Source organism: Tauraco erythrolophus, chromosome 4, assembly GCF_009769465.1.
Source record: "Tauraco erythrolophus isolate bTauEry1 chromosome 4, bTauEry1.pri, whole genome shotgun sequence".
Lineage (NCBI taxonomy): Eukaryota > Metazoa > Chordata > Aves > Musophagiformes > Musophagidae > Tauraco > Tauraco erythrolophus.
Window position 1 is genome coordinate 55,847,702 of NC_141468.1, and position 17,073 is coordinate 55,864,774.

At 38.8% G+C, this 17,073-nt stretch overlaps 1 protein-coding gene across 2 annotated transcripts in view; it reads left to right on the forward strand.

Moving 5' to 3' along the window:
* Positions 1–348: 348 nt before the first annotated feature.
* Positions 349–17,073, forward strand: part of ANO4 (anoctamin 4) — a 230,554-nt gene continuing 213,829 nt past the window's right edge. The window contains exons 1-3 of one of the 2 annotated variants that reach the window (XM_086610056.1): positions 349–576; position 1,105; positions 4,456–4,692. In XM_086610056.1, the coding sequence (XP_086466182.1) occupies positions 349–576; position 1,105; positions 4,456–4,692 (466 nt within the window). The remainder of the gene's footprint in view (positions 577–1,104; positions 1,106–4,455; positions 4,693–17,073) is intronic. The other variant, XM_086610057.1, reaches the window with a different exon arrangement.

Consider the following 17,073-nt stretch of genomic DNA (forward strand, 5'->3'; position numbering starts at 1 on the left):
ATACGGATGCATTTGGCCCGTCCTGCAGCAGACTTACCTCTCCATGCAAGGTGGCTGTGTCTGGATATCCTTAACCACCATTGCTAAGAGAGCATTTTGCACAAAGAAAGTGTTAGCTGAATAAACACAGGTCTGTATCTGCAAATCCTCCTGCGTGTGTTGGTGTCTTCCCCAAGGGACTTCGGTTTCTCGCTGAGCAGCTTGGCTTGAGGAGCAGCCACATGCACCACGTGAAGAGACAGCAGGTCCTGCTCCACCTCGGCTGTGGGAGGGGAAAGGTGTGCCTGACTGCTAGGGCTAGGACTGGCTGGAGAAGTGAGAGAGCAGGGAGAGGAAAGAGCTTCTAGCATGTGGCCAGCGTGTGCCATACAGGCTTCAGGAGGTGGCAGGAGCACAGGCGAGAGGCTCTGGATGGGCAGCAGCAGAAGAGAGAAGAGGCATTGCAGGATGGGGGATTCCTGGGCACCAGAAAACAGGAGGGGTCTGCAGGTGCACAGGGCACAACTGATGATCCGCTGTCACCCTGCAACAAACTCTGCCCAGAGCCCAGGTAGGACAAGTGCATGGACCGTGCAGGTTACAAATTATTTTTTCATCTCCTTTGGATAGTTTTGGCTCGTTACATTATGGGGCAGAGGCAAGAGTTTAGTGAAGTTGTCTAGTTGTTGTATGGCATTGCTGCATTCATGGAGGAGGAGGAATATTAGTGGTTGTTTTTGAGGATTACTGCTTCAGGAGGATATACAAAATTTTAGGTTTTCAGGGAGAATTTTTGGGCACAGTGGTGTCTGTGAGAGATCAAGCCCAGGGGCAATCCAGGCTCAGCAGAGAGAAAACTCAGAGATGCAAAGCAACTGCTTCACAGAAAACTGCAGAGAAAAAGGGAAACAGCCAAGGGATTGCATAAAAAGCTGTTGTCTGATAGGAAAACCTGGAGAACTGGAGTAGCGAGGTTTGTATCCATTTTCAAGCTTTAAGATTTATTCCTCAGGACATTGCATCTGCAAAGCTCTGAGGGACTATCAAGTCCTTTTCAGTCCTCTTCACCAGAAGAAACAGTTCCAGGACATACAATTTAATATAATTTCCATATTGATAATAAAGGGTGCATGTGCTTGTTTTTCCACAAAGCGTAGTTATATCTAAACACCTGGGAACAGCATTAAGCTTGTGCAGGAACATTGTCTGCAGATTCATAAGTGTCCCTGTGTTTCCAACCACAAATTCTATTACGCTGCGAAGCAGCCTCCTTCAGCAAATCTCGGCAACCCTTTCCCTGCCATGCCATTGAGAAGCTGTGCTGAGAGCTAGATATCGCTTTCCTTTTTTGTTATAATTGTGACACTCTTGGCACAACTTAAAAAATATGTTATTGCTGCAGAAGCTGCTGCTTCAGATACTTTCTTCTGTTTCAGTTGTTGACTTGCTGTCAATCGGTAAAGCAAAGCAGGCAGCAACAGCCCACGCACCTATCGCGCAGTCACGTGCATCTGCCTATACTGCTGCAGGGTCAGCAGGGTCCGTGCCTTTCGCGACGATCCATGGTGTTGTGCTTACCTTGAAAGATTTGGCTTTGAACTCTGACAACTTTTTTTTTTTTTAAGTGAAACGTCTGCAGGGCCTTCCCCTCCCCCCCTCCCTCCCACCGCCCCCAAAAAACAAAGCTTTCTGCAACTTCACCAAGCACAATAGAAACTGCTGTTACGGCTTTGAAACTTAATGATTTAAAACTGTTACATTCACTTTCTGAGCGTCCCAGCTTCTCAGACATACCCATAGTTTTGCGTTTGCACAGTTTTAAGTATTACTTTTATTAGGCAATTGTTTTAATGTGGCTACAAGAAGTGGTTATGGTGAAAGCTGTTGTCAACCGATGAGACTAATGAGGTTCAACAAAGTGAGAAACTTGGAGAGCTTGCCTTCACTTGAGTTCTGACTAGTTTTATTTATAAGCTTTTAATAGTCTAACTTAGTTTTTCAGCCTCAGTCTGTACATTATACACTTAAAGCTGCAGCATATGCTCCCTTGCAGACAAAACTGAAAATGAAGCTGAAGGTTTTAGTATAGGCAAAATAGCTTTGCACTGGTGAAGAGATAAAAAGATGACTAATAGTCTCTTTGATATGAAGTGTCTGTGTTGGATCTGTTTCTCAGAAATGATCAATTCCATGTACTTTCAGGTAAGTTTATGGAACGACTCTCTATTGGTGAAAGTGAAAATCAGTGTCTACTGGAAATGATACCAGAGAAAGGAGTGACTACAAGCATGTTTAAAAAATGTGAACATAAAATAGGATGCTAGAAGTGCTTATGGATTTTTCATGATTATATCGACAGTTAAAAAACAGACATAAATATTATATCCTATATACACAGGTACATATTAATGCTCTAATTTTCCTGAGCATTCAGGATAAAGCAGTCAGGTAGTATGGGATAAGCATAGTCTTTAGTTAGTGGATATCTGTATAGAAAGAAATCCAAAGTAGAACTAGGAAGGCAGAGTAAAAAAAACTGTGTCCTTTTTGGTATAGCCAGAAAAAGCCACTTGTTGCTAGCTCCACGGTCAGTATTATCGATAGGCTCAAATGTGTTGGATGTTTGCAACAGAAATATAATAATATATTGGCAGCTAACATATAATAACATATTGGCAGCTAACTCCCTACAAAATCAATCAATTTTATGTTTCCGTAAAAGCATGAACTGAAGTTTTGTGGATGAAAGTAGGGAGTTGGATGAAAGTTTTTGATGAAAGTAGGGAGGATGGGGCTTGTTGTTAAACATGAGATCTACTGCAATACTGATTATTATTGAACAATATTTTACTACAGTTCACTGAACTTTCTGCAGTGCCACCCAGCTCTTTCTCTGAAGTGGACACACTTGAGAGTCTTTGATGTATGCATCTGTCTGTCTAGTGGGTAGCTCAAATAGCTCTTGATATGCACGTTTATTTAAAGAGGTTTATATCCTAACTCCTAGAGGCTCCTCTTCTAAAAGATCTGATGAACAATTTTTGTTCTGTTGTTCCCTTTTGAGGGACCTACATTTAAACAGCTTCCACTCTTCATGTGCATTTGTTTGATGCTTAGATACAGTATCTGACATAATTGCGTTTAGGGTGGCTAAAATGTAATGTTACATTAGATACTCTCATCTTCCCCTTGCAGAAGTTATGAACCAGTAGTATGGCTTACCACTTCCATTCAGGCATGCTCTGTTGTTAAATACTTTGTTTTCTATAGAAGAATTTATTACATGATCATGTCTGAAGTCTGAGTTGTTGCATCCTATTTCAGCGCTTGACGCAACAGCACTTGTAATCTCAAGTGAGTGTTGCCATCATTGCTTGAGGGTGCTTATAGGACCATCAGAGATTTGAAGCATTTGTCTGCATTTGAGAGTCCAGTTTTGAGGATGGGACTTTTTGTATTCAGATGCTGCCAGTCTTGCAAATATCATGAACCTGAGAGTTAAAAAGAAAATAAGATGTTTTGTGTTTTTCTTGCAAAGAATCTATCAAAAGTAAGATAAAACTTGTAGGAGACATATAGAAGTCTCCTTATTTTGTAGTGATAGGTAATTTACACAGAAACATGCCAAAGGTTGCCTTTTTTTCCTGTGGGTTTTTTTTTGGACAGGGGATGGGGACAACAGTGGAAGTGATATCACTTGCAGTAGAATGATCTCTCAGGGCAGCTGTCCTCCAGAGTCTCATGGCATACTGTCATAATAAGCCCTACTGGTTTTTGTCACAATGTCATATCCAGTTAAGCTATTAGTAAGACAGAACACAAGTCTTCAAAAAGCGCAGAAATATTTAAAGAACACAAAATAAACAGCAATTTAAAGAAGATGTGAAATAGATTGAAAAAAAATCCGAGCTGTTGGTTGATGGATAAGAGAATTGCTAAGAACTATAGCAGAACAGAGTGCATTGGGGCAGGGCTGCACAACTAACAGCAGAGAAGGATCTGAAGTGGCAGTGGAGTGGTTGTGGCTCAAAATTCCCGACTTCCACTGAGCTTTGAACCTCAGAGAGTTCAGGACAGTGGCAGCAAGATGCTGATTTAAAAAATAATCAACACTGGCTTTCCAGTCTCGCTGAGAAACCTTCAGGTTGTAAAGCTTGAGCAAGGCTCTGGAGAAATCTGGTCCTGCAAGATCACAACAGATTGTAGGTTCACATTGGAGTTATGACGACTTATTTAATGTTAAATGCTGTTTTGTTCAGTATAAGGAGAAACACATACTGAAAACATACTTTCAATGTCACATCAGAATTTAACAGCATTACTGATAGTGGACTAGAATAAAATATGGCATTCCTTTTCAAGGGGCAGGCAATGATCGAAACAGAAATTGATATTACTTTATTATAGCTCCCTTCTCCAAAATTGAGCTGCTACAATACAAGGACACAGGTTTTAACTCCTGATGTTTGTTATCAGGTTCTGATGCTGTTGGCCCTCTTGCAATAGGACTGCTTCGTTGGAAAAATCCATATGTGTATGGGAACCCTCACCTGCCTCTCACTTTCTCTGAAGATACCTGTGTTCCTGTATTTCAATGTTTTGCTACACAAAATGACTTATCGTATCCATTATCCTGCCCAGCTTCACTTTCTATCACTCCAGTGCCTTCTTACAGCAGTAGTAGTCAAGAAACTTTGAGTCAAGACTCTACAGGTAAGTGAATACTTCTTTTACGTGTCAGAGCTTAGTTTAATCATCAATTTTAGTGCTCAAGTTAAATAGCTGATTCTGCTGCCAGACTGCTTTAACTGCTCCTGAGGAAGGAATAAACCACAGAAACTTCATGAAGGAAGTTACACTTATGCCAAGTAATCCTTATTCAAACAATTTGCCTCATGGTTTAAAAAGTATTAGAAACAAAAAGCATCATGTTCTCAGCCACAAGATATAGTTAGTGTATGTTTGCTTTAAAACTGGTAGACCAACTGTTTGATGAGGGCGGATCCATGGTAGCATACGGAGGCATTTGAGGACAGTAACCTCTCTTCTGTGTCCGTCATAAAACCTTGCACGATGGAGGATACCTTTATATGTCCATCATGTATCTGAAATGCTTAGGAGCGCCTGGCTAATCACAAAATAGGATGTACAAGGAGCATCTGATTACATCCATGGGAATGCACTTGTGCTCCCACCCTGTTACAAGGCTTCTAACAGCAGCATTCTGGTCAGTGATGGACTGCTTCCAAACTGGGGCTTGGAAGTGTCTCAGGGTCTGCAGGAAAGATGATGGCTGATAAAGGGCTGTGGTGTTAGGAAGAATCACATGACCCATAGTCTGCTCCCATTTGCACCTGAGAGTCTTTGATCACGATGATGATGAAAAGTGGGTGACAAGCTCAGTGAGGTTTTTCTGGCTGGCGGATGAGGCCCTGATCTATATGCTTTCTAACTGAAGCCCTGTAAAAGGACTTTAACTCATGTTGCCTTTTTTGTGTGTTGCTGAGTGGAAGGGATTAGCAATGGTTTGCCTAGGTGCCAGGTAGCAGAAAGGTATATATGGGGCGTGGGGTCTTAGTGGATTCAGTACTGAAAGCAGTAATGCTGGAAAAGCGCTGATCTAAATACCTAGTGCTGACCTAGTTCTTAAAATGTCTGTAATACTTGTTGACAACAGTGGCCCAATGTAATCTGTAGTAAAAAGTATAATCAAATATTCACATTACTGATGTTTGTATCACCATCTTTTCATTGTAAGATTTGTAGTACATTAATGTAATTTAGTTGTTCCTCTATGTTACCAAAAGACAATGGACCTGAAACTCCGTGGTGGTGCTGAAATCCAAACAAAACTGATTTTTCCCTTCCCAGAGCCTTTCAATCTAGTGGCTCATCCTGTGGAGCTGGCTGGATGTTTATGGCAGCTGAAAATTCTGGGCTCCAGAGCTTTCCTAATGCCTGCTCTGATGGTGACACCTGCGAAGCAGGAATGTTAGGGCAACTGCTAAACAATTAATGCAAGGTTAAAAGTTGTGACTTTGTTTCTTGTTCAGCTTCCAATTAAGAGCAGTGGAAATCTGCACCTCCTGTTCACAATCCAGTGTTCTTTGTATGAACTCTGTGACTGTATTCTGGAAGCTTACTTTGTATCATAGCTTATCTTATCACTTATTTTAGTGGTAGAAATACTGTATCTGCTGTGAGATACTGAATGTCTTTCCCATGTGAGGAGTGACACCTCTGGTTTTAATTGTGAAGTTGTTTTGGGATAGTGAGGTGGCAAGTGAGCCTTACTGTAAGGTTCACGGGCACCTGCCACCTAGAGGTGATGTTGTGGAGAAGGAGAGAAGTGTTAGTTTAAAAATCAAATAAAATAGTAGTAAAATAAAACTATAATAAAACTTGATAAGGAGCTGCTAACACTGCAGCACAATTTCCTAGTTCTGAAGTAGGGATGCATATAGCCAAAGGTGCCAGTATGATATTATATTAGCAACACAAATACAAAAGACCTAATTTTGATCTTGATTTAAGAAACTACAGGGTCTTTCGAGAGTTCACAGTGAGATGTTTATGAAAGTGTTTCACTGAAGAGCAGCATAGCAGCACGGTGATAGGTCAGCACAGAAGTAATGTCCTTTTCTAACAGGGTTGGGAGATCCTGGCACCAAGCATGACTCATAGCACAAGAAGGTACAATCTTCATCCTGTCATGAAGGCTTACTGTGCTACTTCTCTCTTGTGAATTTACACCAAACTCCCTATAACATTTTAATAATATAATATTAAAAATCAAACTATGCTAAACTACCAAAACACAATACTTTCAATACATACATCATAGTTTCAGAAGAATGCTTTTTTAACTACAAATGCTAGGAAAAGTTCTGGCTGCTTCCTCCCAAGCAGGACATGTTTGGGGCCTTGTAATGACCTGTGCTTGGGGATGTCTGAGCTGAATTTCAATGTTTAGAGCAAAAGATAGTGATCTTAACGGATGATTTGCATTCTACTTGAAGCATTAGTCTCCATTTAGTGCTTTTGTTGCTTCACAGCATTCTGTAATACTAGCTAATTAAGAGAGTAGTGTCAAATTTTGTCCTTGGATATAGAAATAAAATTGACATCAAAATCAATTTCATGTACTCCAGAAGGGAATTCTTGAACGTTTAATATTAATTATGATTTGAAATAACATTTTTTGAGAGAATTGCCCTGGTTAAGAAAAACTGCTTCTGTTGAGAATGGGACAAAACATGAGGAATTGGTCTGTACTAATTTCCTAACCTGGGAATCTTGTAAGGGAGTACCAAAGAGGAACTTAGTTTTGATAAATGTTTGATAACTACATACTAGTTTTTGAACTGGATTCTGAAGGGTTCCTGTTACTTAACTTTGTCTCATCTGATGATCATTACCCAATGCATAACTACCTTGAACAATATATTCCAGAATATCCAGAAGACTTTTCTAGACAACACCAGCTGGATTGACAGGAATAGATTTGCACTGGGTATAAATGAGTGGGTAGTTGAACAATACCTGTCAATTTTGTGTGATCTGCAACTTTTAAACAAATATAAGATATAAATCATGAAAATATTGAATATAACAAGACCTTTATGTCGTCTTGAAATGATTTCCCTTTTTTTACCAATAATAATCAGAATCTATTCTTTCAACCACTTCTGACCTGAAATTAGTGCACTTTCATCTAGACTGTATTTCTGTTGTTTGTTCATTACAGGGACCTGACCCCTTGTATGCTAGATCAGCTATTTTGAAAGTAATTATATTGATTTGCCATGAATTGCTCCTGACGAATCTGTTGGCTCTTTTTTATCATCTTGTTTTTTTCAAGGTGCTTACAGACTGCTTGATTTATTGCTTACTTACTAATTTGTCACCACCTCTTTTCAAATATCAATGTTAGGCTGACTGGACTATAATTACCTAAAGTACTTTATTTGCCCTTCTCCACTTCTAGGGGACTTTATTCCATCCTTACTTGGATGAAATCTTCCTTGAAATGTATTTAGGTTCCTCAGTGAGGCAGCTGAAATGTGAAGTAGGCACTGATATGTCTTTTCTGGGTCTGTGCCTGATCCCTGGTGTGTGAATGTACGAAATAGAGAGATTTCCAGATAACTTGTAATCCCAGCAGAGACAGAAAAAATGCAGAGGTCTAGAGTCAGCAGGACCCTCTTCAGGGATGCACCTATGTCTGTCTTGTAGTTAAGCAGAAACACACACTACTGGGGAAAAAAAAAAGTAGTGTTTTTATGATTGTGGTACACAACTTCTGAGAAGCATAAGAAAATCTGAAAGAGTGTTCCAGCTTCATTGTTCAAATTTCTTGGAAGTCTGGCTGCAGCTTGAGTCCCCTGTTTTGGTTATGTAAATTCCTGCAACCTCTCAATTTTATTTTGCTGATGCAATCATAGCATCAAGCCTTTTCCTTTTGTTTCTACACTGCAAGATGTAGTTTCACAGTAATATTGTCTCCTGCTGTGAATGCTATGTTTGACATAGACAAAAGCAAATTAATTTATTACATACTTCTTCATTTGTATGTAAGTACATACTTAAATGCATGCTTAAATGGATTCTTTAATTCTGCAGCTTCCATAATTTTTTTGACAAAACTATCTTGTCTCATGCAGCTTTTAAAGTTTCTTTTAAATCACACAATAACAGTAAAAAGCTATATAAAGACATAATATGTGACACTACTTTTTAGTATGGTGCAGGATTCCAGATAAATTTATTTGATAAGCTAGAAGCAAAGGAAGTGAGTGTAATAGATCTAATGTTAGCTGAATTTTGTAAAAAGAATAATATTGCTTTGGAAGTTATTTGCTCACCTGAAGAAAAATAAGACTTAGAAGAATTGTAATGTGAATAAGAAGATGATTGAGGCAGACACGGCAACAGTCTTGGGAGGAGAAGTACTAAATGGAAGGAAGATTAACAGTAGAGTTTTCCCAGTACTGGTTTGGAAACAAGGTTAATATTTTTATGGATGACTTCCTCCTGGAAAGGAGGAGTGTGTTGATGAGATGTGCTGATGAGTCTAAGCTGAGAGACATCATCACTACAGAGGAGAATATGAATGCCAGGTAGGAAGAAATGAATGGCTTTTGAGAACAGAACAAGGAAAAAGTGATGAAATACAATAGTGCAGGTTTTAAGACTGTGCGTAACAGGATTTTTTTATTATCCCTCACCACCCCCATGAGATGGTAGTCCTTATCTGGAAATGGTAGAGGAAGATAAATCCAGCTACTAATCAGAAGTGCGCTGCAGCTATAAAAAACAAATGGAAGCCTGGGATGTCTCAGGTGAAATACTTGCCACAGAGGGGGAGATTAAAATTGTTTACCCAAATTGACTGCTTATTTTCAAAAAGGATAGTGCTGTACTGGAGCTTAAGTAGAGAATAACTACCAGAACAATACGAGAAAAAGAGCTCATCTTATAAGAGGAGAGTAAAATGTTTGCTGTGTTTAGACTGGAAAACAAAAGCTGTTTAAAAAAGGAAGAACCAAGACAGTAGGACTCGGTTTCTGTTTATTTAATTATTTAACATTATTAAGGTTGGGAAATAGCTGGTTCTGAAGAACAGGCATCTGATCCATTCCCTTATTCTGACCAGCAGCCTTCAGAGTCTGAAGAAACTGTTAAGTGACCCTGGAGATGCAACTGCTGGTGTTATCACTTAGAGTTAACAGGTTCCAGTTGCAAATCTTAATTTGAAGGGCTCATAAACTGCCGGACTCCTGGGGACTGACTGCGTGAAAGCCACAAGATGGTGCTGACACTCCTTATCATGGTTAGAAAGCATCATCTAAGCTGCAGAGCAACATGCAATTGCCTGCCTGTAACTGGACAAAATTTCCATGGACCTTAGTGCCTATTAACCTATAAACAACTAATAAAGTCAGTTCGTAGTTATGCACTGATTCTTGTTAAGGAGTCCTAATACATGCTGTGTATCCTGGATGGAAAGAGGGAGATGAATATAGAAAGAAGGGAATTGGAAAGATGATAGTTATTTCTTCGAGGTTGTACCCTCTTTTTTGCCTAGCTTTCAGCTACAAAGGGATTGGTGGAATTACAAAATTGAGAAGCAGAAAGAAAACATATTTGTGTCACCTCTGATTAATATCTTTACTTGAATTTCCATGCTCTTCAACTGCCAAGGGCAAAATCTGCTGTGCCTGCAGTGCTGCTGATTGCTTGTGCTTCTCTGTTTTCTTTTTATGCTTGCTTGCATTGAGGCAGGGACCGTTTTGGGAGGCTTGTTTGGTGTTCTCTGTACGGTGTCTTAAAAAGAAGTGGCATAGGGATAGGTTTCTGCAGTTTATGAATCTAATAGAAACCTCCTAGTGAGGATTATAAAGAGGGAAAACAATGGTTTGCAACAATGCTACTTGGGAACCCTGATGTCAGCTGAACCCAAGAAATGATGCAGCTCAGCCGACAACTGCATAGACTTATCTCGGTGCCCTGACTGCCAACAGCCTGCCTTAGCTACTGTCCTGTCCTGTCTGCCAGCACAGGCATTGTGTGTCTGTTCATTAATCAGCGTGACCATGAAGAGGAGAGGTTTATCTTTCTCAACTATTTCATTCAGTCACCAGCAGAATGTCCCAGTGTTATGAATGGTAACTGCTAACTACTTTTACCAAAATTAGAGGGGAGTGAAATCAGTTATGGAATGCCTTTCCTGCAGTGCTGTGTCATCTTTTGCTCCTGAAATGCAGTGTGTGCATTTTTCCCTTGACTGAAATGAGACTAAATATATGCATACTGCACTCAATAAGTGTTATGAATTAGGATTTTTAAAAGGGCATTAAGTATTTTAGTAACATTAGTGTCCTTGCTGACTCTTGGGACAGAGAGTTCCATTAAATATATGCTTTCAAAGATCTAAATATGTGTACTTAACCAATTTCAAGGCTCTGGCTACCAATAGGATTGCTTTTATGATTAAAAGATGTGTAATATGGCTTACTCAAAATTCTGGCTTACATTAAGTGCACTGATCATTCTAAAAAACTCATGTTTAAAAGGAAGGAAATACAAATTGTGAAACTTCTGTAGCCTTCTGACCTTATTGTAGGATCAAGCCTAGAAGCTGCTGAGATGCCTGGTTCTGATCCAGCAAAGAAATTAAGTGTATGCCTAATTTTGGACTTGAGAATTTTGCTGCTGAAATAATTTTTTCTGGTTCTCTAACAGTTCTTAACACTTATCAATGAGAACCCAAAATTTGCCTAAGCACAATGAGCTGGTAGTTCCTGTCACAACAAGTGTATTTAGAAGCACTATATCAGCATTATGCTTTGTTGCTTGAAGGCAATTACCACTGGTGATGCTAACACATGCCTCCTGTACTGTGTATCAGTGGGCTTCAATCTTGTCTTTAGAGAGCATATTTAGAGCTGGAAGTGCATTTACTCTCCAGCCTTCAATTTCTGCTTTTGAAATTAACTACAAGGCCAGGCCTTTATTTTTATATAGAATGTGAATATTTTCCCTTTTTGCTTATCTGAGGTTGGCTCATTATTGCAAAAATTTAGACTTGAATCTGAGGCTATCACCATTTATTCATTGCTGGTGCTTCACGTAAACTTAAACTCAGGAGGGTCTGTAATACACAATCTCCCTCTCAGTTGCTATTTAGCTAACACAGACTTGGATTTGTAAGTTTTTGTTCTTTTTGGTCACCTTATTCTTTCTTTAATACATTTCTGCAATGTCCGTTGACCACAGTTATTGCAAAAAGAATTGATTTGAATGTCAGATTTCATGGAGACTCCTTGTCTCTGGGCAATATTCTGGTTTTGTATGCTAGTCAGTTAATGCAGAAAAGGGTTAGGATGGAGTTCTGATCAGTAGCAGAACTACTGCTTTTTACATAAGGATGTGTCTCTGTACCACTCTTCCAATTGCAGCCTTCTAGTGCTAGAGAATCTTTAAGACTTAGTGCAAGAAGGAAATGTTTAATTAGCTCTTTAAACCTCACAGGGGTTTACTGGTGCTGTGCAAAACAGCAATCTGTTTCACTCTTCTGCCAATGACGTCTTCCTTTGTGAACAGTGTACCTATCTTGCATATTTTATAACCAAAATACTAATGCATAGTAAAATACAAGCATAAAATTATTATTTAATACCTTCTTGTTAATGTTAGAGAATCAAAATAGAACATTTCCCAACTTCATTTCTCTGGAGATAGTGTCTGCAAATAGAAGGCTTTTTATTTTGTTGCTCATTAGACAATATAGCACAGTTAAACCTTGAAGTGTTGTATCTGTAACTGACTGATATATATCCTTATGCTGGAAAAACCTATTAAAAAAAAAAAAGAATCTTTTAATAAATTTCCTTTAGATAGTCATGATAAAGAGTGTGAACCAGGAAAAAAAAAAAGACTAATGTTGAAAAAACCATAATGAAATCCCATTTTTTTTAAATGAGCTTTTTCAATTTGATATGGATGATGAAGTCTTGGTCCTTTGAAAGAGAAAGGATGTGTCAGAATTTGTCAAGTAGGAAGCGTTCATGTGCAGCGCTGCAGTACAAGACTGAGACAGAGAGCGAGAGCTGTATAATTAAAATTGAATGAACTATGCACAAAAGCTCCAATAAAGACCTTATTTATTTTCTTCCTCTGTCTTTAAAGCTTAGTTTAAGATAACTTGTTTTGTTTCCCATCACTTCCCCCATTAAAAGAAGGATATTCAATTTCCAGAAAAAAGCCTGGAAATGCCCATTTGAGAAATGCAGTGTTGTCTACTCTTTCACCTACTAGGTTTCCTTCTTTTTACTCATTTTTCCTTGCATTTTTATATTTCTTCCTCTTTAGTCATTCCCCTAGTATTCATTGCATACCTCTGAAAATATTTTTGTTCTCTCTCCTGTCCAGCTCTTTCTTCTGTCTACAAACTGTGAATTTGGCCTCCTTTTTCTACCTATTATTTTGCTTTTCTCACTTATACTGTTTGCAGGAAAGAGGCACTTCCAGCTATGCATGTATGCCCTTGACTTGCTTCTGCTCGTCTTTGAGGAGGAGATAGCCACAGGAAACTCCAAGTAGCTTTTCCTCTCATGCTGGCTGTTGCAAGAGAAGTGGTTTCCCACCCTCTAGCTCACAGTCAGGGTGCTTTCCTTAGTTTGTACTTGCAGGAAAAGAAAAGGTTAAAATTGAGACCAAGAAAGAGAGCAAACCATGCTGTTACCCGCAGCTCTTACTTGGTCAGGATGGATGTCCATGGGCCCATAGAGGAGGCAAGCTGCTGAACTGGTGATTAGGGCTGAGGGAAGAGTGGATCATCACGCTCCAGAGAGCTGGTGTGTGGCCAGCTTCCAGCTGCGAGCCTGTTTCTATAAAAGGTAAGCAAGGGGCCTATTTGGCACTTGCTGACCTAATGTCCAGTAGATTATCTGCTGCTTTGTACTTGTGTCTAATCAGTTTTAATATTTCCTTAGCATTTATATCTAAGCAATGTCTTTCGGCTGAGAAGTCTGAGGAGCTTTTATTGGGGGGGGAGCAAAAAAACCTCAGAATTCCTAAGTCTACTGACGTGCTCGTATTTGAATCCTAACTATTATAGTGCAGGAGTCTCCTTAGTTTGAGTTGGAGTTTGAAAATCAGGACTTTGTTTAAACTCCTTTGGAATCAATGGAAAGACCCACTTGTGCTGCAGTATAAGGTAATCTAACCCAGGATGAACAAAACTGGTGTTCAAGTATAGCATAACTTTTTTACACATATTTTAGAACCACCCCCACTGCCTCCTGTCAGTTCACGTGTTTGCCTTTGGTATTACTGCGTTTGTAGAACAAGCCCTTTTTTGCTGTTGCACAACTGTGCTCTCTGTGCTATCTGTGCTTCCTTTCATTCTGTTGTTTCCTACCCTCCTTGTTTTCCTTCTATCTGCGAAATAAAGCTGCAGAAATCCCCTGAAATGGGTACTTACTCCTTGTGGTCTGCACAGAGGGGCAAAAAATAATGCATATATCAGATACCATTCTGCGGTTACAGGCGTAATTGCTGCTTTGCAGATGACAAGTTCTCAAAGCCCAGTCATCTTTTGCACATCAGGACTACAGACTGCAAACACACCTCATGCACAAACACGTTTCTTTCTTTTAAATACTTCCCCTGGATGCTTCTTTCTCCTTTGCCAAAAATACTATTATTCACATCCTTGAAAAACTTCAGTCTTTGAGGTAAAAATAAGTTATTGGAGATTAAGTTTGTGGGGGAAGGGAGAGCATCAGTGCAGCCCCATATATAAAGATAAGAACATCCTGCACCTAAAGCTGATTGAAAACAGACATTTTTTTTTCCTTAGGCAGATACTACACTATGTCATTCTGTGAATGGTAGGTAAGAGAGGAAGAAACAGAAAGGTGGAGCCGTTATCCAACTATTCTACATGTCACAAGGGTAGAGTTTGATAGTCAGAACAGAAATTAGACCCCTCTAGGTGACCTTCAGGATAGCAGATTAAACAAAATATTATCTGTTGTGTTGTTAGTAGAGTTGATAGCTTAGAAACTGAAATAGTAAACATCCTCTGCTACACTGGAGTAAAAGGCATCTTTGCCATAAATTATGAGCAAGCAACAAAGCTGTAACAATAAAAAATTTTAGCTATACATTTTGCTGAGTTGAGTTATATAATAGGCTTGAACTGAGACCACAAGAGGGTGAGGATGAAATTAAATGAGTCATTGTTAAAAATAGGACGTGGATCTGAATTACATGTTCAGTGTGCTGGGCAGCTGAATAGAGGATGCAATTTGCTGTGAGGAATAGGCTGTGTCTATACTACATAAATTTTGAATGCTACATAAACTCATAACGATTAGGGGTTACTGGTGATTTTAGTTGCTGTAAGAACTGCTTGACAACTGAAATAATCTGGCAATTGTATGTATTGTTACAACTAGTATTGCAGGGACAAGAAAAGCATCTGGCTGCTCCAGTGACAGATGTTCCCTCCCATGCAAGGTGATGAGGCACAACACTTTTAAATCTTTCTTTATATTGAATATCACGAGTTGTAAGTGGGAAAGTGACTATATAAGCCAAATGGAAATAGCAAAAATAAAAAGCATCTGTGTTGGTGTATATATAGGAAATCATGAGCTTGACTTGATTTTAAGCTATAGCTGGTTACAATGGGGTTCCTCTCATGGCTAGGAGGATGTGATGGTTCAGTTTATAGGGTGAGGGAAGAAGTAATCCCTTTTAATGATGATTAAGATGGCAGGAAATTATGACCTCTGGCTACTACTGGGGATAGAATGCTTCAGCAAGTGGACTAGAAGGCTTGTAGTCTGACCCAGCACATCAAATTTTAGATTATGTTCCCACACAATTTAAAGCATGATGAGCTTGAGCAGTGGTACATCTGTTTGTCACTGTCATCCAGATGGCTTTAAAGAATTCTTTGACCAGCATTTTCATCAGAGTAGAGTAGCTATTAGTAACTCGGTTGGATTGGTGTGTTTTCATAATAAGCTCACATTGATCTAGATAAAAAGCACCATGCATCATGCTGGTGCTGTGGGGGCATCTAAGTTCTCCACTTCATTTAGATATTTGAGAGCGGAAAAAAAAAGGACATTTCCCTTAGCTTACTTTGCATCCTAATTGTGGGGATGGGTGACACTGAAGAGCAAGTTCTTCAAAAAACAAAACAAAACAACAGAGTATGTCTTGGTCACCGTGGAAACCAGGCTTATGATGAAGAGGTTGTATATCTGGTAATACTTTATACTGAGTTTTGATTGCAATAAAAATCCAAGTTATTTTTTCAAATTCTTCCATTTCCTCTTCTGCTCTATAGTTTACTTTTTAGATGATAGGAAGGAGGAAACTGCAAAATATGGAGGTTCGTCTTTAAAGTACAGTAAAATACTTATTTCAGCAAAGTAGTAACCCGTTTTGCTGAAACAAGTTTTTGTGTAAGGCTAGAACATGCAAATGGAAGCTATAGCAAAGGAATTCAGTGCTTAACAACTCTTTGGACCTGCGTCAAGTTTAAAGGTCAATTACTTTAAAGAATATGTGGAAAATTCTGTCAATAAAGCAATGGCTAAAATTGGCCATTTGTAGATATAACGCATCTGCATTTCTAAACATCTAGACATCCAGCACAGAGTCTCATGATTTCAGTAAATTTATTCATGCATGTCTGTACATTGTGGGCTCTTAGTCCAGAAACACTACCTTCATGTAAATTACCAACCCTGAATTTCGTGGTATGTTAGAAGTTTTTATTAAAAATATTGTTGAAACTGCCAGTCAAGGTTTTTCTGAGCTCAGGTATATGAATCAGCAGTAAATATTTGAAAGCTGAACCAGAAGAATCATCAATGCCTGAATAAAGATGACTTTATATAAAAATGTGAGGATTGACTGATGTAAGCTTCAGTGAAACAGCTTCTGGGACACTTTAGAATAACATCAGATAAGGTTATCTTTACAGAAATGAACTCCTGAAATTCTTTTTTAATGGGCTTACGTATATAGGAGAACGGATACAGGACTGAGGTAGTTTCAGTACATATTTTAGGATGCAGTCTTTCCGTTGTCTGCAGTTTCATGAGCACACTGATATTGTTCTTAAATCATGAACACACTGTTCACTCTTACTTAGAGCAACTTACTAACTGAATACCAAAGTAGTAGTAAATCCAACTCTGAAAAACTGTAAATGCAAATTTAAATGCATATAAACTTGACAGGTGATATACATGTTTTTCCTTTAAATAAGGAGCTTGTATTATCAATTTTTATCAATAAATTATTCATCAATGTTTATTAAATTTATATCTTAGTATAATTTTAATACAATACTTTTTAGTATGGTATTTCCTGATCAGCGATAATACTGCTGATCAGAATTGTATCTGACAATGACACCATCTTCTTTCAGTACTTGTCGTGTTCATTCAAAGTTTGTCTTCCTTCTTTAGCTGTGGAAAGTATTGTAGAATTTTGCCACACTATCCTTTTGAAGTTGACGGGGTCTGTTGAGATTATGTAAAATTAGTTGCCCCCAGTGACCTC